The sequence below is a fragment of the Halichoerus grypus genome, chromosome 9 (assembly GCF_964656455.1).
Source record: "Halichoerus grypus chromosome 9, mHalGry1.hap1.1, whole genome shotgun sequence".
NCBI classification, from domain to species: domain Eukaryota; kingdom Metazoa; phylum Chordata; class Mammalia; order Carnivora; family Phocidae; genus Halichoerus; species Halichoerus grypus.
The window spans coordinates 13,090,532-13,114,601 of NC_135720.1; the positions used below are offsets into that span (position 1 = coordinate 13,090,532).

The 24,070-nt window shown below is 40.6% G+C and overlaps 1 protein-coding gene across 6 annotated transcripts in view; it reads left to right on the plus strand.

Moving 5' to 3' along the window:
• IPCEF1 (interaction protein for cytohesin exchange factors 1) overlaps nt 1-12,121 on the plus strand; it is a 172,636-nt gene extending 160,515 nt beyond the window's left edge. For all 6 annotated transcript variants that reach the window (XM_078054554.1, XM_036100227.2, XM_036100229.2 and 3 more), the window contains one exon: nt 6,583-12,121. In XM_078054554.1, coding sequence (XP_077910680.1) covers nt 6,583-6,789 — 207 coding nt within the window. In that variant the 3' untranslated portion in view covers nt 6,790-12,121. The remainder of the gene's footprint in view (nt 1-6,582) is intronic.
• Nucleotides 12,122-24,070: the final 11,949 nt, after the last annotated feature.

Sequence of the window (24,070 nt, forward strand, 5' to 3'; positions counted from 1 at the left end):
GCCATTTGGGGGCTGTCGACCACACCCATCTGAAGATCTGCTGTCTCTGTGCATTCCTGGAAAGAAGCCCTCTCCACAGACCCCTTAGAACTCACAAAAGTGTAATGCTGGGCCTGGTGGAAACATAATCCATGTTATGTGGTCCTATGAACCTCATCACAAGGTAGGAAGACACACTGACGTGGAAATTGGCCTTCCTGGAAAGATAAAGCACATCAACCTATTCACTGGAGAAAGATAATTTGGTACATGTTTGTTTATTCATGTCAAAAGGCTATAAGAATTATTTTAACTATCTGTAATTGAATCAAATTTGATAATAATTATCTTTAAAATTCAGAGTAGTCAGGATAGTGGTTGCCTTTGAGGGGGAGGGAAGAGATTCCTGGGAGGGGCCACAGTACAGCTTCTGAGATGCTGGGTAGGAGTCCCCTCTAACCTCAGTGGGGTTACACAGATGTGTCCATCTCGTTGTAATTCATCAAGCACAAACCTTTTTATATGTGTGTTTTTGTCTACGTATATTACGTTGCGATATGTTTATTTAAAGAAATCAAAACTGTAGTGTGAACAAGGAAAGACAACATAGTTTCATGCAGAGACAATGAAACTGTTTTAACAATAATGTTTATATTCCTGATAGGTACATTTCATAAAGAAAGAAAAATCCCTACCCTGGGATTGTATTGGAACAAATTCTCTTTATGGAAACTCTAGGAAGTCGAGCAAACCATCATGTCATACCCTAAATGTAGATCTTTAGGAATTTCTGATAATTTGACATCCATTGACTTTTGGCTAAGCCTGTCTTTTTTAAAAAATGAATAATTAGGGGCACCTGGGTGGCTCAGTTGGCTAAGCATCTGCCTTCAGCTCAGGTCATGGTCCCAGAATCCTGGGATAGAGCCCCAATCAGACTCCTTGCTCAGCAGAGAGCCTGCTTCTCCCTCTCCTGCTCCCCCTGCTTGTGCGTGCTCTATCACCTTCTCTCTCTCTGTCAAATAAATAGATAAAATCTTTAAAAAATAATAAAATGAATAATTAATGGATCCAACCGAAACTTGCTCTCAGGGTTATTGTGGTCTGTGTTAAAAGAGGAACGAACCCCCCTTTCCCCAACTTCTGTGGTAGAACACATTTTTGAGTCAAGTCATGTACTATTTGGAGTGAAAAAGGAAAGTAGAGCATTGTCTCTCTCATGGTATTTTCTGGAGGCCGTGCCAAACCTTGCCTAACAGAAGGCAAGGAGGATGTTGTAAATGTAGTTCAAAGCATCCAGTGAGGCTCCTGTACCACAAGGGAGAGGCGGGCCGTGCGCCATGCTGCTGGCTGGGGTGCTGCTCTGGTCAGCACTACAGACCTTTCTGTTGTTTCCACTGATTTCCTTCCTCTCTAGTCTTCTCTATAGTTATTTCTTTTATCCATAAAACACAGGCTTGAGCTCAATGGTAAGAAATTTGAATTGTTTAGTTTAGAATATGTTTAACCATATGAAAAGTGTTAGCCCAAAGTTGAAGAGAACTTTTCCTAAAATCTTTGATCAGATTTAGAGGGGTGGTTAATTCATTTTGCCTTAAGAAAATCGGTTCTTTAAATTTTGTTTATCTGCAAAGATCTTATTTAATACTTCAATAAAATATTAGGATCTCTCTCTGAAGCAGATGTCAAAAATTTTTTTTGTGTGGAATCAATTATAGTTTTAATAATTAAAAAAATATTTATTTGAGAGAGAGCAGAAAGCACAAGGGGGGCGGGGGGAGAGAGGCAGAGGGGGAGGGAGAAGCGGGCTCCCCGATGCGGGGGGCTCAATCCCAGGACCCTGAGATCATGCAGGCAGACCCTTAACCGACTAAGCCACCCAGGCGCCCCTTAATAATTTTTATTAAGTTTTTTATTTTCATTCCAGTATAATTAACATACAGTGTTATATTAGTTTCAGGTGTATAATATAGTGATTCAACACTTCCATACATTACTCAGTGCTCATCATGGTAAGTGTGCTCTTTATCCCCTCACCTGGTTCATCCCAGATGTCAAAATTTCTTAAGAACAAAGTAAAACTCCTTAAACAGCTTCATATGAATAGCACTATGGTGATATCAAAGGATGAAAGCTTATTTTGGGGGGAAAAGATTGTTATTTGAAGTGCAGATGTTCAGAACTCAAAGGGAAGAAAGAAAATTCTCTTGGCCTTGCTTGATTTTCTACAAGCAATCTTTTCTAGTTACCCACTTACTTAACCTGCCTTCCCTCTGCTTCTGGTTCTTGGTCAACCTGCTTGTTATCACTCTTTGGCTACTTTCACACTGCACATTTTTTCTTTCCTTCCTGGAATCCAAATACATATTTTAACCTCCATCTATCACCATATTCTTGTTCTCTTGATTCAAAATTGTAAATCTTACCACTCAGATTACTATGTGTATGTAGTAAAAAAAAAAGTAAAATAAGTAGAAAAAAAGAAAGAAAAGAAAAAAGAAAATGTAACAAAATGCCTCAAGTAAAACATAAGTTAAAGCTAATTGTAAAGAACAAATAATACATTTCTTTGTGCCAATGTTTGTGATCATCTAAGACCAGATCCCTCATTTGGGTAGAATAAATGCTACCAATTCTAGAATCCCTAAAACTATATACAAATGTATAGATATAAATATCTATCTATATATTTATGTATAAACAAATGTGACAGATTTAATAAATAATATGTATATAAAACACACACATACATATAAACCTTTTTCTGGTTTGCAGAAAGGATTTCTTCAGGCTTTAAATAGGATTCATGATATAAAAGAGATTTAAGAACAAACATAATTGTTCATTCACATTTTATTTCATATATTCATTTTTAAAAAAGATTTTATTTATTTATTTGACACAGAGAGAGAGAGCACAAGCAGGGGAAGTAGCAGGCAGAGGGAGAGGGAGAAGCAGGCTTCTCACTGAGCAGGGAATGCGATGCGGGGCTCCATCCTAGGACCTTGAGATCATGACCTGAGCTGAAGGCAGTTGCTTAATGACTGAGCCACCCAGGCGCCCCATCATACATTCATTTTTTTCCAACAAATATTTAGTGAATGTCTAGCATATCACGTGGGGATAATAGCAGTGGGCATATCAGACAAAAATGCCTGCCGTTAAGAAGCTTACATTTAGGTACAAGAAGAAATTAACTAACTAACTAACTAACTAACTAAATTTTATAGTATGCTAAGTGATGATAGATTTGATAGGGAATAGAAGGAGGATGAGGAATGTTGATGGATTGATTTTTAACTAGGAGAGGCATGAAAAGGCTCTTTGAAAGGTAGAATTTGAGTAAAATCTGAGAAAGGAAGGGAAGTGAGTCTTGAGGTGATCCAAGGCAGAATGTTACAGGCAGAAAGAACAAAATTGCAAGTGCCTTGGGGTGGGAATATGCCTAGTAGGCTTAAGGAAGAGCAAGGAGGTCGTGTGGCTGGAGTGTTGCAGGAGAATGGGGCATGGGGAGAATAGCAGTGGGTCAGAGGGCAATGAGAGATTATAACATAAGGTGCCTTATTGCCATTGCTAATACTTTAGCTTCTACCCAGTGAGATAGGAAGCGTTTGGAAGGTTCTGAACAGAAGTGTGCCATAGTTTGACATATTTTGAAGGTAGAACTTGGGATTTGCTGGTGCATTGGCAGTGAGAGCAGGAGTCAAGTGTGACACTCCAGTGTTTGGCCTGAGCTGCTGGAAAGGTGGAGTTGCCATTAGGTGCTTTGTAAAAGGCCATGATAGGAACAGGTTTCAGTGTGTATTGGAATTTGTAGTGGGTGAGGCATGCAGAGAATAATAGGAACTTAGTTTTGAAGATTTTTATTTATCTGAGAGGGAGAAAGAGACAGGGCCTGTGCCCGTGTGGGAGTGTGGGGCAGATGGGGAGGGAGAGTGAGAGAGAATCTGGAGCAGACAAACCCTGCACTGAGAAGGGAGCCCCATGCAGAGCTCGATCCCATGACCTGAGATCATGACCTGAGCCAAAACCAAGAGTCGATCGCTTAACTGACTGAGCCATCCAGGTGCCCCCAATAGGAGCTTAGTTTTGGGCATGTTATATTGAGATGCCTAGTATATGTCCAGGTGGAGCTGCTAAAGAGGAAGTTTAGACAAGCAAGTGTGAAGTTCAGGGGAGAGATAAGGCTTGCAATATGAATTTGTGACCCGTAGTACATAGGGAGATTGGGAGACATGAGATTACATGAAATTAGCAAGAACACAGATATACATAGAAGAGAGAAGAGGCTAAAGGCTGGGTTCTGGAGATCTCCAATGTTAAGCGATTGGGCCAGAATGAGGAATCAACAGTGGAGATTAAGAATAAGTGGCCATTCTAGGATGAGAAAAATCAAGAAAATGTGCCACAGAAATGACATGATGAAAGTGTTCAAGAAGGAGTAGTCAACAGTTTTAGATGCTGTTGATAAATAAGTTGAAGACAGATAGTTATTGGATTCAGCAACATGGAGGTCATCAATGGCCTTAACAAGAGCAGTTTTGGTTGAATCTTGATGGGAGTGGGTCTGTGAGAGAATGGGCATGGTGGGGGTGTGGGGAGGAATATTGGAGACAAGGAGAAAAGTGGAGCATTCCCTGGAGCAGAGATTTGGGGTTTAGAGAGGGCTTTGAAGATGGGAGAGGTGACAGCACATATAATGATCAAATGGAGGTGGGACATTAATGAGTCACAGGAAAGAGGGGAGTATTGTGGGAGTGAATTTCTTGAGTATGAGAGAGTGGGTGCTAATGCACAAATGGAGAGATTGTCCTTTGCTGGGAGCACAGAGATTTCATCCAAAAGAACAGGAAGGAAGACTGGGATATACCTGTGTTGATGTAGGTAGTAGGCAATAAGAACTTGGGAGAAGTGTTCTCTGATTGTTTCCATTTCCTCAAAAAAAAAAAAAAATTAGCAAACTCATCAGCTCTAAGGGAGGTTGGGTGCGCAGGTTTGAGTAGAGATGAAAACTTTTGAAATAGTAATTTGGGAGATTGGGAGAGAAGAGAGGTGGGAAAATATGACTACTGGGTGGTAGCAAAAGCCACTTAATGGCAGTGGTCATGAATTTGAACTGCAACCAGTGAGCCTGGTTGTGAATTTTTAGCTACACACATGCTGGCCTGAGGACAGACTGAAAGATTGGTTTAGTAATAAACATGTATTGAATGTCTCCCTGGCACGCGGCCTTGTGTTAGGTGTAAGGAATACAGGGATGAATAAAATGTTTTCTGTCACCTTCCTTAAGAAGCTTTAGAATTGGGGGCATGACAGATCCATTAACATTGAAGTATAACATGGTAAGTTCTAAGCATTGGAAAGCATGAGAGCATAAAAAAAGCTTCTCAGTCCAGTTGAGGGGTTCAGAGATTTTCTGGAGAACATGATGCCTGAAATGAGTATAGATTTATGAGGTATAGTAAAATCCGGTAAAGAAAGATTGGCAAGTGTTCCATGTGAAAGTAACACTAGGAGGTAGATTTCACCAGAAAAAGATACGGAAGGTCTTCCATGTGGCACAGTATCACAGCGTGTGGACTGATGTTGTAGGGGGAAATGCACACCACCACGGTTTGAGCAGGAAGTGAGAAGGAAGTGGAGGTCAGCAGGTGGAGCTCATATCCATACAACCTCGGACATGAAGGGGAGCCATTATGAGGCCTCGGCATTTTAGGTGATGCCCTGCACTGCCTTGCGGATGGCGGATGTAAAGTGAGGATTGGGGCAGGGACACATCAAGTGTGATGAACTGCACTTCATATCCCAAGTTAGGATTGCGGTCAGAGGGATGGAGGAAACGATAGATTTGAGAGAAAATTGTCAGGACTGAATGTGGAGGCTGTTAACACCTCATTTTTAGCCCATTCGTTGACTACAGAACATTCCCCTAACCTGAGCCAGACATTTCAGAAATGTGTGTTATTGGTTACGGAGGACGCAGGGTAAAATACTACGAATAGATCTGTTTGCTCATTTAGCATCATTGGAACACATACTGTTTTGATGGAAGGTTAGTAGTCTTTGAATAAAAAGATAGCCTATATATTTATTCGGTATATGTTAATTAAATACATGTGTGTGAGTTATTAAAACAGAGGACAATTTAATAAAATAAAAATATATTTTGTATTATCTGATGTCTTAGGGAGAGTACGATGTCTCAATTTTACTTAGTGAAGTTTGGGTGGTCAATGAAATGATGATACAATTATAAGTTTTAGAAGTAATAAGGCTCACCCTGAGATAGAAATATTACTGAGGTGTGGAATAAGGATTGATCAGGGAAGAGCCACATGGAAGAACCTGGCTATATGTCTAGTTCTTCCACCAGCCTTTGTGTAGGATACTTACCTTCTATTTGGCAAATATATGCAAATGGTTGTCCTGCCATATCTCTTAGGCTTGGTTAGGGATTAGAATATTAGTGTGTAAAAACACTTTGCTAATTTTATGATGAGTGTATATGTGTATTCGTAAAAGCGCCAGAGGGTTTATTGAAATTAAGGTACTCACTATATCTCACCGCCTTCCCCCGCCTTTTTTTTTTTCCTACTGGGGCAGTGTAAAGAACACGACCTGGCCATGATTAACCAGTTGCTGGATGATCCGAAGCTGACAGCCAGGAAATACAGGGAGTGGAAGGTGATGAACACCCTGCTGATCCAGGATATCTATCAGCAGCAGCGGGCCCCCACGTCTGCCCATGAAGGCACTCCTGAGGGACTCGAGAAACCACCTTCCTCTGCCTGTGTTGAAAATTCTATTTGAGAACAAGCCAGCATTCTCTCCCCTGATCTCTTACCCCAAGTGACTCTTCAAGAAGTTGCAAGAACTTTCCTTCAAAGGAAAACTGAAACCAGTTCCTTAAACATTGCCTCTCTCTCCAAAGATGCAACTGAAGTGAGGACCCACTCTGATGGCAGCAGGACTCCTCATTCTGGTTGGAGTGCTTTCATTGAGACTGGAGGAATTGAGTTCAGTTGAACAAACATCGTGTTCCTACTCGGAGCTCTCGGTTATGCTAGGCTTTAAGTGGGATGTGAGAAGTGTATGTTCCTTGCTCTCAAGAGAACCACGGTGTTCTACGGACAAAGATCACATTTTACCAGGGATAATTATTCATAGAAGTGTTCTGTTTTCCAAAAGAAGAATGTACATATTCCCCTGGGTTGGGTAGTTGAATTCTTCAAATCATTGCTTGGAGTGGAGGAACATGTTTTACAACAGAAACTGGAATGGGACAAATGTGGTTTTGTGGAACCCAAATCTCTTGCCTTTGGTCTGGAATGGTGGTGCCTTTTCCACGAGCTGAGAAATACTTCATGGTGATTGGTGTGTGGGAGAGCCTAAGGGGGAGGCATGTTCTATTGAACACCCTCTCAAAGGACAGCTTGATGTTTCCACACTTGACCCAGGGGCAGGGCGGGGGGAGGGTGAGGGATCTGATTAAAGTTTCCTTTCCACAGAACAGCTAAAGAAATCTATCTTATTACTCGTAGAGACCTCTGCTCCCTCCTAGCTTTTCTAAACCACTGCAGGAGATAGAAATAAGTCCAGCAAGGAATGTTTGCTGCTTTGTCCCTGGGAGTGGTGCCTATTCCCATACAGTGTCAACTTACATCCTGTCTCCCCGGGATCAAGATTGACAAGATAATTCTGGTGTCTGAATGGGTTTGATATCTTTACTCCAAAAAAACCCAACAAAAACAACAGAAGAGTTAAAATATGATTGTTTTATTTTTGTATGTTTGTGTCACTTTGTGTCCTATGTGAAGAGCTATCTATAATATGTTTGTTATTTAAGTATATTTATAGAAGATCAAATTACTAGTGTTTTAAAAGATGGTAAAGTAATTACATGTTTTGCTCAATATATATTCTCCAAGTATATACTTTTTTGCTTGAGAAAATAGGAGTACTGTTGATTCACTGGAGTTATTATGTTGCACTATAATGTATGAGGAATGCTCAGGATATCTTGTGGGATAAATGTGGAGGCATGCATTATTAATTGTTCACTTTCTGGCTTCTCTTTTTCTTTCTCCCTCTCTCTTTCTCTGCCTCTTTCTCAACCCAGAGTGCTCAGAATTCTGTCACTCTCTTAACCAGAAAAGGACTTTCACCTTAGGTTATTTCTTCTAGTAAATAAACTTTTTAAGCTTCCTGCCATTTATGCCCACAAACCCTAAACCAAATGAAACACAACTAATATAGTCTTTTGTCTAAGGTCTAATAGAAATTTTGGGGTCTGCTGTTAAAGAGAACTCATTTTATTAGAGACATAATATGAAAATCTTCCCTTACTAATCACCATGAATATTTTTCATCCTACGAATAACCACAACCCACCAAAAACCCATTTTGCCCTTACCCCTAGCTAATTGTCAGCCCAATATGGTGTGTTTCAGAGAGTTAACATATGGCTTGACATTCAAATGGAAATAACCCTCCCAATTTTATTTGCAGACCAAATGGAAAGAGTCCTTGAAGGTTTCCCCAAGCTTTACTCAGAAGTGTTAATACTTTGTAAACAAAAACAACCTCAGTGTTAAGAAAGAAAAACAAGAGGAAACAAGTCAGAGTACTAGAAGCTTATGTAAAATAAGAAGGCATGCCTAGCCAATCTTTAGGAGCACCTGCTCCTAGTGCTGGGGGAAGGATCCAGGCTACATAGGAGCTTGGGGTGGGGTGGGCGGCGGTCCTGGCTTGCGGTGAATTTACTGTTGGCTCCGGCGGCGCTGGAGAGAAGTAACCATGTAGGACCTCAGATGAGACCCTGAAATTCCTGTTTGGAGAGGCTAGTGCTTTCATCTCTTTTCTTTGGGAGTTATTGATTATTTCTACAATTAGCAGCTGTTAGAAGGTTCATTGTTTAGGAGTCACGATGTAAAGAAAATGTTGAGGGAAGGAGAATTGCTAATGGAGGAGATAATCGTTGGGCACAGTTCTCTTCCACCTTCTTTCCCTTGGCTGGAGATACCAACCTAGAAACTTCAAAACAGTCTTTTTAAATTGAAGTGCTCAGAAGCTTTTGGCCAGGCTTGGGGACACATGTCAGTGCTTTGCTTGGGCTTCTCATTAAGGCACACATAACTGACCACTGAGTGTAAATTCCTTTAGGAGAGCTCAAACTTAAAGGCAAAATGGGTCCATGAGATTATTGAATCGAGCCTTTCAGTTACTTTTCAAAGTTGTCAGTCTAGAAGCTCTGCCTCTGTGAAAACACTTACTCCCCAGATGAAAGTCAGACCTAACTGCCCAGTCTCGCACCCCCTCTTCTAGACCAAGCTTGCCTGCTTGTCAGGGTTTTCCCCTCTGTAAACGCTTTCCCTCTGCATTACCTTGTGTTAGCAAGTAGGGGGCTGCCTCTGTGAGGTCCCAGCTTCAGCCGTGGCCACTGAGAGGAAGTGGGGGTGGGGGGCAGTAGGAAATGATAGGCAGAGTGGGTGACACTTTCCATTCTACTCAATTTAGGAATAACCCTGCCATTTTTCTGGTGCAAAGGATATTGGGAAAACTGGATTACTTCCAGTTTATTCCTGGGAATGGGGGCATCTCTGAAATGGATTTCGGGTAGTTTCATGGGGTCTAAGGGGTGATTCTTTTACCCACTCCTGTAGACATAGGGTCTGAGGGCTGTGGAATGACCCAGAACCACGGCTGCTCAGGAAGCAGAGGATCTGAGCATAATCAGGTCCAACCCTCTGGCACCGGCTGTGGATTAGGATCCGGCTGGGACTCGTCTTCGGGGTTGCAGGGAGGACCCCTTCTCTCTGGTTAGCTTGTAGACCCAGACTAGTGCCTGATGGGATACTTCCGTGGCTGGCACATTGCGGCACACACCGAAATGAATGGTCGCACACTTGATAGGCATATACTGCTTTTAATAATCCTTAGTTCTGGCACAATCTTAGCGTAGCATCAAAGACCCGGGAAGAGTCATAACGTATACCACGGCAAAGACTCCAGGAAGCCTAAGAGAGTTTGTGTTTGCAGTCAGATTTCAATGTGAAACCCAAGCCTTATATTTATGTAGCACTTTGTAGTTTGCAGATCTGTGTGTTCAGGCTCCCCCGTTCCCTCCCCAGTGGTTTTTGCAGGGATGATGGTGGATTCTCATTCCTCCTTTTTCAATGGGGAGGAAATAAGCTCCTCTCGCCCCCCTCTCTCTCCCCTTTACCTTGCGCAGTCACTGTTGGGCCCCAGCCCTGTGAGGTGCGGGGTGTGTGCATTGCACTGGACCGGGCACACCTGTGGGGTTTTTTGTGAAGTCGGCCACTGAAAACCTGAGGGGGCCTCTTCTTTTCCTCAGGGCTGAAGAGTGACTGTCCCTCCTGCGGCCATTGGTTCCTGGGTTGACTGGATTGCGGTGTGACCTAGTCACTCTGCTCCCTTTCCTTCCTTCTTGAAATTTCACTGCTTGTTTTAGGTGCTGTGAAATCCTAGGAGGAAAGAGGCAGTTAAAGAAATGGAATTCATTTATTTTCTTTTAAAAGCATGTCAGGAGATGTCAGAGAGCCTAGGGACTAGGAGTTAGGCCCTCCCCCTTCCTCTCCCAATTTCTTGTCCTGTAATTATGTAGCTTCCTCAGACTTAAAATGATGAACAATATCATAGAATTGAAACAGATAAAAAGAAAATACACATTAAGTCTTTTGAGGAGAGGTACTAGACAAATTCCAGCCATATGTAAACTCATGGATACAGACCTCTTTTAAGATACTCTCCTTGAAAGATAATATTTTGATATATAGCCACATGGAAGATTTAAGTGAGGAATTTAGGTGCAGAGGATTCCTATCCCAAACAAGCCAATATAATAAAAATAACCAATAACTTCTGGTTAGTTTTAGAAGACCTCTCTTCTTCAGTCTAATAAAATATGATATTTGAGATTTCCCAGTTTATTTTCCTTCTAATTTTTTTGTGTGCTTACCTCACAAGAGAAATCGAGTCCTAGAAATGTCGGGTGACTGCCCTGCTAGGGTTTTGTAATGTGTAATTAAAAAGGAAAGCCCCTGAAACTAGATTTTAACAACCCATATGAAATGAGTGAAGGCAGAGGAATAATTTTAACCTTCACAGAAAGCCGCCTCTCTCTGTGAGCAAGATGCCGAACAGCTCCATGTTTTTCTACATTGTGAGACAGGAAGCGATTTCCTTGCTTCCTCTGCACGTTTTTCCTCTTCCCCATACTACCACAGACCACAGAAAACATGAAAAATAGTTCTACATTTCAAATGTTCTTCCATATCTCTTCCCGTGAGACTTAATGGCTCTATATTGATATTTCTTTATGTTGAGTCCAAAGGGGAAGCATGCTCCGTGGAGACATTTAGCATCCCATAATAAACACCAGGAGTTGTAATCACCATAGACTTTCATGTCCTTGCATGATGGGGATGTGACTTTTAGCACTGCATGGTGTTTGGGGCAAGATGACAATGTGGAAATTCTCTCTTCAATCTCATTGTGCTTTCATTCTCTGTCACCTATCCTCTTTGAACAGGAAAAAGAGGCATGGCTCATTTCTTCTGCTTTATGTTTTTTAGATTGACTTGTAAGATACAAATAAAAACAAGAGAAAATATATCTAGTAAAATGACATGAAAAAAATGGAAATCTACTACTGGTATTTGTTTTCTGCCCTGCTGTGTTGCTTCTTCCCAAGAACAAACTCGCTGGGAAGGGTTTGATGGCTGGGCTTTTATCTTCTACAAAGGTTGTGGTGCCCTCTGGTGGCCATCATAAGAATAACTGACTCGATGATTTTATTTTTAAATGCAGCCTTTAATTATGTTGGGAAATCTATCTCAATAATAACTGATGTGCTCTTCTCCAGTGGTCCTCAGCTTACAGGCTTGTTAGGAAAAAGATATACTTTTCAAAACTGTTGGTCCACAAAACTTGACTTGCACGTTGCATACCCCTTATCATTACGAGACACCCTTTTGTTTAGAGAATTTAAAAATTTGCAGATCATAAAAATTAAGACCTGTGGCACATATGTTCCTTAAAATGCATAAGCTGTTTCTGTGTGAAAAATGAACAGAGAAAATATTGAAATAGCATAATAAATTGCTTTATTTTGGACCACTGATGGGAAGAAGTTAGATTGCATTTTTTTTTTTTTTTTTTTTTAAGAGAGAGACACAGGGAGAGAGGGAACACAAACAGGGGGAGTGGGAGAGGGAGAAGCAGGCTTCCCACTGAGCTGGGAGCCCGATGTGGGGCTCGATCCCAGGACCCTGGGGATCATGACCTGAGCCCAAGGCCTGACGACTGAGCCACCCAGGCGCCCCAGCCTGCATTTGAACTTGATTCACAAATCCTTGATTGCTGTCTACACAAACAAATAAGGGTTTTGTTTTTTTTTTCTCACTCTCTCTCAGTTATCACTTCACATGTTGAGCCCTCCCCTCTTTTTTCCCTCCATCCAGCCACGACCTATTGTGTCTGGGCTCCCACACAGAAGCAGGAAACATTATTCTAGACCAAAGGGATCAGCAAAAGGCATAGGTACACTGTGTTCCTGATTTCTAAACAACCTTGTATTAGTTTTCTATTGCTGCTGTAACAAGTTACTACAAATTTAGCAGCTTCGAAGAATGTGTTTTCTTATAGTTCTGGAGGTTGGAAGTCTGACAATGTCTTTCTTGGGCCAAAATCAAGGTGTTGGCAGGATTATGTTCCTTCTGGAGGCTCCAGGGGAGAATACATTTCCTTCCCTCTCCAGGTCACCCATATTCTTTGCTTCTTGGCTCCCTTCCTCCTTCTTGGCTCCCTTCCTCGGTCTTCAAAATCCGCAATATTGTATCTCTGTGTACCCTTCTTTCCAGCCACACCTTCTTTCAAGGACTCTGGTCATTACATTGGGCCCATTTGATTAATCCAGGACACTCTCTCTGTTTTTATGTCAGCTAATTAGCAACCTGACTTCAACCTGCAACCTTAATTCCCCCTTGCCCTTAATGGCCCTTTGTGGCATGTACACAGTTTCCAGTGATTAGGAGATGGACGTTGTTCTGCCTAGTGCAAACCTCCATTTCGAATATCTTTTTTTTTTTTTTAAGATTTTATTTATTACGTCGTCCCCCCGAACCATCAATTTCTCCGAGAAATTCTAGGATTTCCAAGTTTTAACCCCAAGCATGAAAGTTCTTTGTCTTACTCTGTGACTTGAATTTGATTTCATCAAAATATGTTCACCATAAGAAAGGTAATTCCATCTTTCTGAGAAAACGAAGTCTTAGCACATGTACACAGGTGTAACAAGTATATTATTTTAATAATCAGATCAGGTTTTAATAATCCTGCATTTAAAGACAAAGGCTTACAAAGTCACTTTCAAGGATCAAGTATCATAAAGCAAAGGATGATTTAGGATTCATATTCTTAGGTTTGTGAGCTGCCCTGTGCTGTGTCAGACTGACCGAGGGTGTGGCCAGGTCACAGGATAAAGAGACTCTTGTGAGTGTGGGTTGATGTTCCAATGTACTGATAAGCATAGAATTTTCAGACGTGCTGGCCTTTGTAAATCTGAACATTATCTTTTCTCTTAAACAAACAAACAAACCAACAAACAAACTTGTATTTGTAGGTAATCCCATGATGCTGGTTAGTTTTTCTAGCCACATTTTTTTAGGAAGTCATAAACACTCTACCAACACTGAAGTCTATACTCAGTATGTCTTGGCAGTTCTGTCCAGAGCAGGATGTGTAGGGAAGGGACAAAATTCCCAGGCAAACAGGGTGCCTGGATGGTTAGCTAGTTATTATCCTAGTGCCCAAGGCTATTGTTGCGGACGCTGTGGATGCCTTCCCAGAACCCTTCACCTGGCCAGAGCTTTCATTCCCCAGTTGCTGTGAGGTTTTGTAGCTAACAGCATCCCTCATTTCCAGAAAACTGTCCTCAGCTAAATGAGAGAAGCCAGGAGGTTCTGTTCCCCATCCCCAACCAGGGTGCCCATGACCAGTGACTAGTTGAGGTCAGATGGCAACACTTTGCAGTTATCAGCAAGGTAGTCAGAATTACTGTAATGGGAAGCAAGTTCAGAGTGATAGCCTGGGACTGGTGCTGACAGTAAGGATCTTTGAAGATTATTAACAGAAAATGGTTTTCCTAGAGACAAGATATATGGGATGTCAACAATAGACATTACATATATTTTCAAGGGAAATTGGATACAGGGTATAACTTGTTGCTGATTCCCAGGAACCACCCCCAAATATTATGGCACTATGCTAGAGTAGGGTAGGGGCATATACAAGTCAAGGTATAAATGGCCCATACCCATTGGTTTCTGAATGTATAATTGGAATGGCAATACTTAGTGGCTGGAAGAACTCTCATGTTGGTTCTTTGACCAGTAATAGCTATTGTACTAAGAGAGGCCAAATAAAAGTCCAAGAAGCTACCTCCTTTAGGAAAAATAGTAAATAAAAACCAATATCACATCCAAGGGGAATGACATAGATTAGGGCCACCCTAAAAGACTTTAAGAATACAAGAGTAGTGGTCCCAACTCATACCAATTTTCCAGTTTGACTCCTGACAAACCAAGATGGATCATGACAAATTATAGTGGAGTCTTGCAAACTTAACCAAACTATAACCACAATTGTAGCTGCTATGTTGGACATGGTGTCTTTACTAGAGCAGATTACAACCTCAAGTACATGGGCTTTGGCTAGGTAGGTGCTTTCTTTTCAATATTGATCATGAAGGAGGATCAGAGGCATTTCACATTTATATGTGATGGATGACCATACACATTTATGGTCTTTTTTTTTTTTTTTTTTTTTATTTGAGAGAGAGAATGAGAGAGAGAGAGCACAAGAGGGGGGAGTGGGAGAGGGAGAAGCAGACTCCCTGCCGAGCAGGGAGCCCGATGCGGGACTCGATCCTGGGACTCCAGGATCATGACCTGAGCCGAAGGCAGTCGCTTAACCAACTGAGCCACCCAGGCGCCCCACATTTATGGTCTTGCCCCAAGTCTATATTAATTCTGCTGCTATGTGTCACAAAATAGTCAGAAGTTGAGGCATTTTCCTCCTTTATCTGACAATGAACCATTTAAACAGGACATCACATCAGTCCACTATATTGATAATATCATGTAATAAACAATGAGAACTTGATGAACAAGAAGTGGCAAGTGCACTGGAGGCTGTGATTAGACACAAGAACACCAGAGAGTGAGAGATAAACCTACAAAGATTCAAGGGCCTGCCAAATATGTGAAAGATTTAGGGGTCCAATGGCCTGGGAAAAGCTAGGACAGCTCATTCAAAGTAGAGGACTAGTTACTGTATCTTGTACTTCTACCAGTAAGAAAGAAGCATTATGCTTGGAGGGCCTGTTCCAGTTTTTAAGGACTCAGCAGATCCCATGGTAATAGAGATATATACAATACAGAAAGAAATAAAGTGGAATCTGACAATCTCCAATCTGAGAGTCATTGGACCAAGCCCATGCCATTTACAACAGAGAAAGAGTCACTATTAAAAAAATAGCTCCTGGACATAGCTCTGGGAGATACTGACTATGGTAGAGTCCAACCATGGAGTATTAGCTAACTTTGCAGCCAGAAGTAAACATTTAGAGATGGGTACTAATAGACGTATAGGTACTAATAGACTAATAGACACCACTAATAGTGGTGCAGAAGTAATTCATTGTGAAATGGAAGTGGCACATCTAAGACTGGGCTTAAGCAGCTCCAGAGAGCGTTGAAAATACCATGAACAAGTGACACCTAAGCCACTTCCCACTATTGCATCATTACCTCTCATTCAGTTCACACATTTGACCTCATGGGGGAGTTCTCTGTCAGATAGAGGAGGAAACTTAGGTCACTACTGGGTTGGGTTGATCTGTGAATTCAAACCAGAAATGACCGTTACTGCTCCACAGCTTCACCTATGGGCGACTCTAAAAGCCACTGGTGAGTGGAAAACCTCTCAGGAGTCTGAGCTTCCAGCAATGCACCCCATGTCATCCACTTTGTGTGGAGAGAGCCGTGGCCCAAGGAACATCAAGGACAAAGACATCTAGGGGAGAGACTTGAGAATCTACCCATAAGAGCGGGCATAATATGTGAAGATCTGATCTTTGCATGAAATGTTAATACTCATCAAAGAGCATCCATTTCAGAAGAAGCACTAAGCAACCAAGTGGACAGCATGAGTCAGCCAACTGATGTCTACTAGCCTCTGTCATTGACCACTCCAGGGCTTGTGCAATGAGCTCACAAACAGAGAAACCATGGTGACAGAGATGGAGGCTAACCATGGGCCCCAGACCATGCATTTTGTCATCAAGCTGAAAGCTACTTCTGCTGAACATCTAGCCCACTAGTAACAAAAACCAATGCTGAGTCCCAAGAAGGTACCATGATTTGAGGAAACCAAGCAGATACTTGTCGGCAAGTTGATTAGATTTGACCTCCTCCACCTGGAAAAAGGCCGTGTTTCACTCTAACTAGGATTGACGAGTATCCACAAAGGGATTTGCCTTTCTATAGTTCCTCAGCCAACACTACCATTCAAGGACTCACAGAATGTCTAATCTATGTATGGGGTCCCACATAACATCACTGTTGTGGACTGAATGTTGGTGCCCCTTCACGATATGTTGAAATCTAATCCGCAACGTTGTGATACAAGGAGGTGGCATCTTTGGGAAGTAATTAAGTCATGAAGATGGATAGCACTCATGAGTGAGATTAGTGCTCTTCTAAGAAGAGTCCAGAGGGATAGCTCACTCTTTTTTCACTCTGTGATGATGAAACAAGAAGTTAGGAGTCTGTAGCCAGGAAGAGGGCTCTCACCTGAACCCATGCTCAATCCCTGAGCTCTAACTTTCAGCATCCAGAACTGTGGCAAATTTCTGTTGTTTGTAAGCCTCCCAGTTTATGGCCTTTTGTTAGAAACCAATTTTGGCAGTACATATATTTACAATTTTTATATCCTCTTGATGGATTGACCCTTTATCATTATATACTGATGTTTGTCTCTTTTGACAGTTTTTAACTTAAAATCTATTTTGTCTGATATAAATATAGCCACCCATGCTTTCTTTTAGTTACCATTTGTGTGGAATATCTTTTTTCATCCCTTCATTTCCAACTGTGTAGCTAAAGCTATATCCTTAGAGCCAAAGTGAATCTCTTGTAGATATCATAATTTGGACCCAATTTTTTCCCACTAGCTACTCTGTCTTTAGACTGGACAATTTAATCCATTTATATTTATAGTAATGATAAGTAAGCAAACTAGGAAATAGTCTCTTCTATTTTCTGGAAGAGATTGTGTAGAATTGTTGTTAATTATTCCTTAAAAGTTTGGTAGAATTCTTTAGTGAAACTATCTGGGCTTGGACATATCTTTTTTTGGGAATTTTTAAATAACAAATTCTATTTCCTTAATACAGGGCATACAAATTATTTCATATTGGACAAGTTGTGATAGTTTATGATTTTTAAGGAATTGGTCCATTTCATCTATGTTGCCAAATTTATTTGTTTTGAGTTGTTTATAATATTTCATTATCTTTTGATGTCTGCAAGGTCTGTACTGATAACTCCTGTTTTATTCCTGATGTTGATAATTTACATCCTCTCTTTTTTTCTTTGCTAGCCTTGCTAGACATTTGTCAATTTTATGGATCTTTTCACAGACACTTTTTAATTTTATTAACTTTTCCTACTGTTTTTCTGTTTTCAATATTAGTTGTATTTTATTGGAAAAATAGGAAAAAAGTACATTTATTCAATTTTCCTGGAAATGGAAACAGCTGATGAATGCTTACTAATAGGTCATCAGGCCCTCCCAAACTCAAGTGCAATTCATTTACCTCTTCAAAAGATGCACTGCCTTTTCCAGTGGTTTATACAAGTGAAGACAGTTTTTTTTTTTTTTTTCATTCTTATTAATCTTTACCTCCTGTCCTGGGGAAGAATAAATTCATTGACAGATGTGTATCACAGACAATAATTATAAAAAGTGCAGAAGAAGAAGAGAGAACTGTGTGCTGGAGTGGTCAAGGAGGGCTTCATAGGGGAGGTGAAGTTTGAGATGGATTTTGAGATATAGATGGAGAAAGAGGAAGAGAGGAACTAGGAATGCTAGTCTGAGACACAAAGGGGCAGCATGAAGTCAGAAAAATACAAGATGTATTAATGAAACAAGCAATTTAGCTTCCTGTAGAAAAGTAATCAAAATAAATATTAACTTCTTTTATTGAACATGTATTATACCTATGCATTTATATGCATGTGTGTATGTATATATTAAGGACCAGGTGTTCTGCTATGTTAGAAATGAGACTCTGTTACTCTGGTTGGAGGTTCTCTATTCTAGGCAGAGTAAGGTTAGGGAATCTAAAACTACTATCTAATTGAACAGAACTTAAAGAGACGTGAAAAAGAACTAGTCCACAATTGGGGTTGAGATAAGGTCACACCTAGTTAATGGATTGCGGGACCACCAGATGAGACTGGACTAAAGAGCAAGAGGAGTAACAGGGCCTGTGGAACTGTAAAAATAGAAGTTTGGCAGAGAGGGCTGAAGGTTGGAAGGGACAGATTGCTTTCTGAAACTACTATTATGCAGATACGAAAGCCAGATAAAGTCAGGAGAAAAAAACCAGACCCTCATAAATATAGATCTGAAAATTCTTAAAATAATAAAGTTCAGCAATATATAAAAAGAAATATGTGCTATGACCAAGTGGAGCTTATTTTAGGGATGCAAGGCTGATACAATATTTAAAATCAGTCAACAAATCTACCATATCAATAAGCTAAAGAAGAATCACATGATTATATTAATTGTTATAGCATAACTTGATAAAGCATATCTACCAAAAACCTATAGCTAACATTATACTTAATGATAAACGACTGAATCCTTTTCCTCCAAGATTGGGAAAAAGACAAAGATGTTCGCTCTCACCACTCTTATTCATCATAATGCTGGAAGTTCTAGCCAGTACAATAAGACAAAGGAGTGAAATAAAAAGTCATACAGATCACAAAGGGAAAGAAGAATACAGCTTCCCCTGTTTGCAGATGCTATGATTGTCTATGTAAAACGTCCCAAGAAATCTTAAAAAAGAAAAGCCAAAAAAGCAAACAGAAGCCTCCTGGAACTAATAAGGGAGTTCAGCAAAATCATGGGACTCAAAGTAAATGGACACACACACAAAATCCTTTGTATTTCCATATACTTACAATGGACACATGGATACTAAAATTAAAAATAGAATACCATCTATAATCACTCAAAAAAATGAAATATTTAGGTGTTAATCTGACAAAAATGTATGGGACTTATATGCTATAAACTACAAAACATTGAAGAAAGAAATCAAAGAAATCTAAATAACTGGAGAGACATACCTTGTTCACAAGTTAGAAGTCTCAACACAGTAAAGATGTCAATTCTCCCCAAATTAATAGACAGATTTAATGATATTCCTATCAAAGTCCAAGCAAGGGGAGAGATGTCAGCAAGACAGTGGAATAGGAGTTTCCAGCACTTGTCCCCTCAAAGAAACATCAATTTAAGCAACTATCCCCACTTAAAAATATCTTCATGAGAGATAAGGAATCCAGGTGAGAAATTATAGAACTTGGGTGTAGCACAGAAATAGACCAATACTAGATACTGTAGAAGCACGAATGAATAAATGACCTATTCATGGTCCCAGATTCCAGGTTCAGAGTGAGTGAGGGTTAGGCTATTTTCATTTTTCTCTGCAATTCAAGTGCCCAAGTGCCCTGGGAAAGAGGAATCCATGGCACTAGAGGTGCCATGGGTCTACATGGGAACTTGGTCAGGAGAGGTGCAGGACAAAGCAGCAATGGAGGCTTGCAGACTGGGAATGCTGGAATTCTAGCCTTGTCTGAAGCCAGGGCTGCCAGAAATTCCATCATGCCCACCCCCGGCAAAACTTCTAAGAGAATAAGAGAAGGAATTAATGGAAAGGGCTGGACTTTCAGCCATGATGGACCTGCGGCAGGTAGGCTGAGGCTTAGGGGTAGGGCTGACCATTAGAATATTTATCCTTACCAGCTGGTGAAAGCTGGGACAAACTGGTAACTTCTGACACTAATGCATGTTGCCTACATATTTTGTGTAAGGCAGTGTAATTTATATACACAATCTCTTTCATGTGAGGTAGGTTTTATCCTTTTGATAAATGAGGAAACTACACTAAAGCTCAGAGTGGTAAATGCTTTGCCCAAAATTGTGCATCCAGTAAGAGCCGGAAGTGGATTAGGTTCCATTCCAGTTTGGCTTTGGCTCCATTACTGAGGCTCTGGGACTGTGCATGGGTCGTTTGTTCGTTCTTGCTTCTACAGTGTCTAGTACTGGCCTATAATTGGAATGTGGCAAATAATGATTGATTTGACTCCATTGCAAGAGCATCTGAGTTGTTGGGTGTGACAACATGGAAGCAGTCCACAGGAGGTTTGCAGGAATGGTGGCCTCTCTCAGAAGATAACTAAAGGGTGGTGAGTGTAGAGATGGCGCCCCTGTGGGTTGAGCCATTAAATCTATGTTTAATAGTCTCTCGGAGCTTTCTGGGGCTGCGTGTGATTCCTGGAAGGCACATCTGTAAGCAGGTCTTCATCAATAAATGGCTGAACTTTATATTATTTTAAGGTTGATGATGCAATAAATCATAGGTCTGGGAAGAGAGAGAGAGAGCTTGAAGTTGGAATTCTGAAAATCTTACTTCCTTCGGGGAGGATAAAAGCTGTGTTTCTTTTGTTGTGATAATGACGGACTGTTAGTGTTTGTCTGCCTGAATCCTGCTCACTGAATAAATGCTGGTAATTGCTAATTGCTTTGAGAAGAAAACTGACTCATCCAGAGAATGACTTGCATATCAATGTTTCAGGCCTCCTGTCAGCACAGAGGGAATGCAAACGGGGTATGTATCACAACTGGACTCTGCACACGTGCTTCCTCATCTTCCTGTGGGGTAGCCGATTCAAGTGTGAGATCCCATCATGGGGAAATTTAAAATGTGAGTAGTGGGATATCATGCTCCTTGTTTCTGGCCATTTTGGTCTGCAGATCATGTCTTTCATATACGGTGGAGAAAATGAAGAGCATTTGATTACATTTCTAGCAAGCCAGGCGATAGGGGCTGATGTGAGTGGCCACCCACACTTGCCTGGGTCTTTAAGTGTTTTTCACCCTGATTGCTTCTGTGAAAATATATTAGCCAGCTGCAGCCATAGTGACACTCTTCCTTTCCTTAAGGACAATTTTATATTAAAAAGGGTATCCCAGTGACCCCCATGTCTGGGGCTCTTTCTGACATGCCAGTGACCAGATCGGAGGGAGTGATCACGGTCAGAGTGAACGGGAACATGGGGCCACTCAAAGGCACTGCTGTTGATTGCTGTCCCTTCCACTGCAGTTGTTAAACTATGTGTATTTTCTGGTTTGTGGTTTGCTGCAGGTTGAAAGAACATTTAAAGATAAGAGATTGTAAGGGGAGAACTCAAGGAGTCTGAGATGCACCATAAAGGGAAACCATGCTTAAGTCCCCAGAGGATTGCTTCTGCCCTCTCCAACAAATGGTACACACCTGATCCTATTCCCATCTTTTCTGCTGGATTCCTACACCTGTCAGCATAAAATGAGCAAATCTTTTAGAATCTCTAAAAGTAAGAAAGAGAGTTTTATTAGAGCCCAAGTTAGGACAGCTGCCCAGAAAACATGCTCTTTACAGGGAAGAAGGTGTGCTGGAGAATGAACAGTATTTACAGGGTTATATACTTTTTACATCTTGTAAAAGCTCAAAAGATTATGGATTATAGATTAACATATAGGCAGGAATCATGAGTTTCATCTCAAAGGAATGCAGGAGTAGGAGCATTGATTGATATCTCAAGGACAAGATAGTTTTTCTTTAGGCTACTCATTCACAAATGAATGTGTGGTGGGCTCTAAATCAGGCTTTTGGTTTGAACAAAGTTTATACACAGTCATGTTGACTTAGAAAGAAATCTACACTGGCTTCCCTTGTATATCAGGCCTTTAGAGAGTTTTTCTCTCATCATAGCTGGTTTACAGGTGAGGGATCATCATCAATTTCTTGTTTTGTTTTGTTTTACTCTGGGATCTGAGCCCCATGAAGACGAAGACTATGTCTTTCTATCTCTCTTTTTCTAGCACTTAGCATTGTTCCCAATGAAAATTTGGAAGAGGTGAATACACATGTTGTTCATGAATTCCAGGGCCCTTTGGCAGACACATGAGTCTCAGCATTGACCTCTGGGTCTTCAGTGCTAAAAAGCAAAATTCAACTGGGTAAACATCTTATTGGCTTTATTCAGCAATTATGAATCAGGCAGCGTCCAACATAGCAGATGGAAAGGTGCTTGGAAGATTTTATAGGCAGTAGGGAGCAGGAACAAGGAAGTGGTATTAGGCAAAATGGCAGGTTGTTGAATTGCAGGTGACTTTCCTTATGGGTGAGGGCAAGGGTCCATCAGGAATAAATTCTAACAGTGCTGGCCAGGAGATTCCTGATTGGTTGAAGATTCCATTTCTGGGAATGGTGAAACTGTAAGTAAGTTAAGGCTCCTTTGGTGATATGTGGCTTAGCATAAACAACTCTATTTTGGGTCTGTTACCTTGTTTTTAACAAGATCCTTCCTTTTCTTGTGTGAATCCCTCCTGTGAATCTCTTTACCTCCAATGTCCCTCATTATCCTACCCACTGATCTTCATTCTATACTTCCTTCCTTCAGCTTACATACTTCATCTCACTTACTTTTCCAGGCTAACTTGGCTGGAATAGTTTTTCTTTCTCTCACTCACATGGCACATAAAACATGTATTGTATTATTTGACTGATGACTGAATCTGTGCCATTATCTGTTTTATGTATAAAGACCATACACTTCCATTTGGATCTGTAAGATAATTGTAATAAGAGTGTCAACAAACCGGAATCTTCTCTTTTGAATTTCCAATAACCTCCTCTACTCTAGGTAGAGAGCACGTGCTGTTTAATTTCTGTTTAACTTCCTCTGTCCAAATTATAGAAATAAGATATTTTGCCATTAGAAAAGAAAATTCCTGGCATCAAGAACTGAGTATATAAAGGTTTATTTATTTATTTAACCATAAAATAATTTGTTGATCTTGCATAAGTAATGCCATGGAAAATAAGCATATTCAGAGATAACAGATACATTTTTAAATAGTAAATATATTCCTGCTATCCTTTCTTTTAATTGGTGTACATAGCTATAATCTTCTCCTTACCATAAGCTCACCTCTAACTTTATTTTTCTAATTATGGACTTTTATTTATATTTCATTTGCATGTCACCTATATGCTTGGGGAATAATTTTTGAAAGAAGTAGTATAATGTGGAAGTTAAGAGCATAGTTTTGAAATAACTTACTACCTGGGTTATATGGAGAATATAATCTCTCAGTCTTGATATCTACATTTGTAAAATGGGATGCTAGTAGTACTACTCTGTAAGGATATTGTGCAGATTAAATGTGACTATAATTGTAAAGCACTTAGTAGAAAAACTGTAGATAGTTTGGGCTTGAGGAATGTTCACAATATCCTTTTACATCTTCATTGCCAGTAACAGGATTATGAAGTGAGTGTTCTTCAAAGGCACTTTACATTCCCAACTAGTGGTAGGACTAGGTATGGGCAGCTAACTATACTCTGCTTGCTTCATTCATTAGCCTTTCCATGGCAAGTGAACAGGTTGGAATCCTTCAAAGTCTAGCTCCATCCATATCATATAGGTAGATCATGGAAAACACCTGCTGGTTTCCATTGCATTCTCCATGTATTTGAACTTAAGGAGCTATAAATTTTTGTCATGCCTGCATTTCACATTGTGGCTTGGTGACTGGTTACTGGGATGTGGGGCCATTGAGGGAGGAAGGCTCAGAAAAGGGGCCGAGGGGCTAAAATTTAGGTGGGACATGAAGTCCCTTAGTCAATGCAGAGAGGGAATATAAGGTGGGCATGAGGGATATAAGTGAG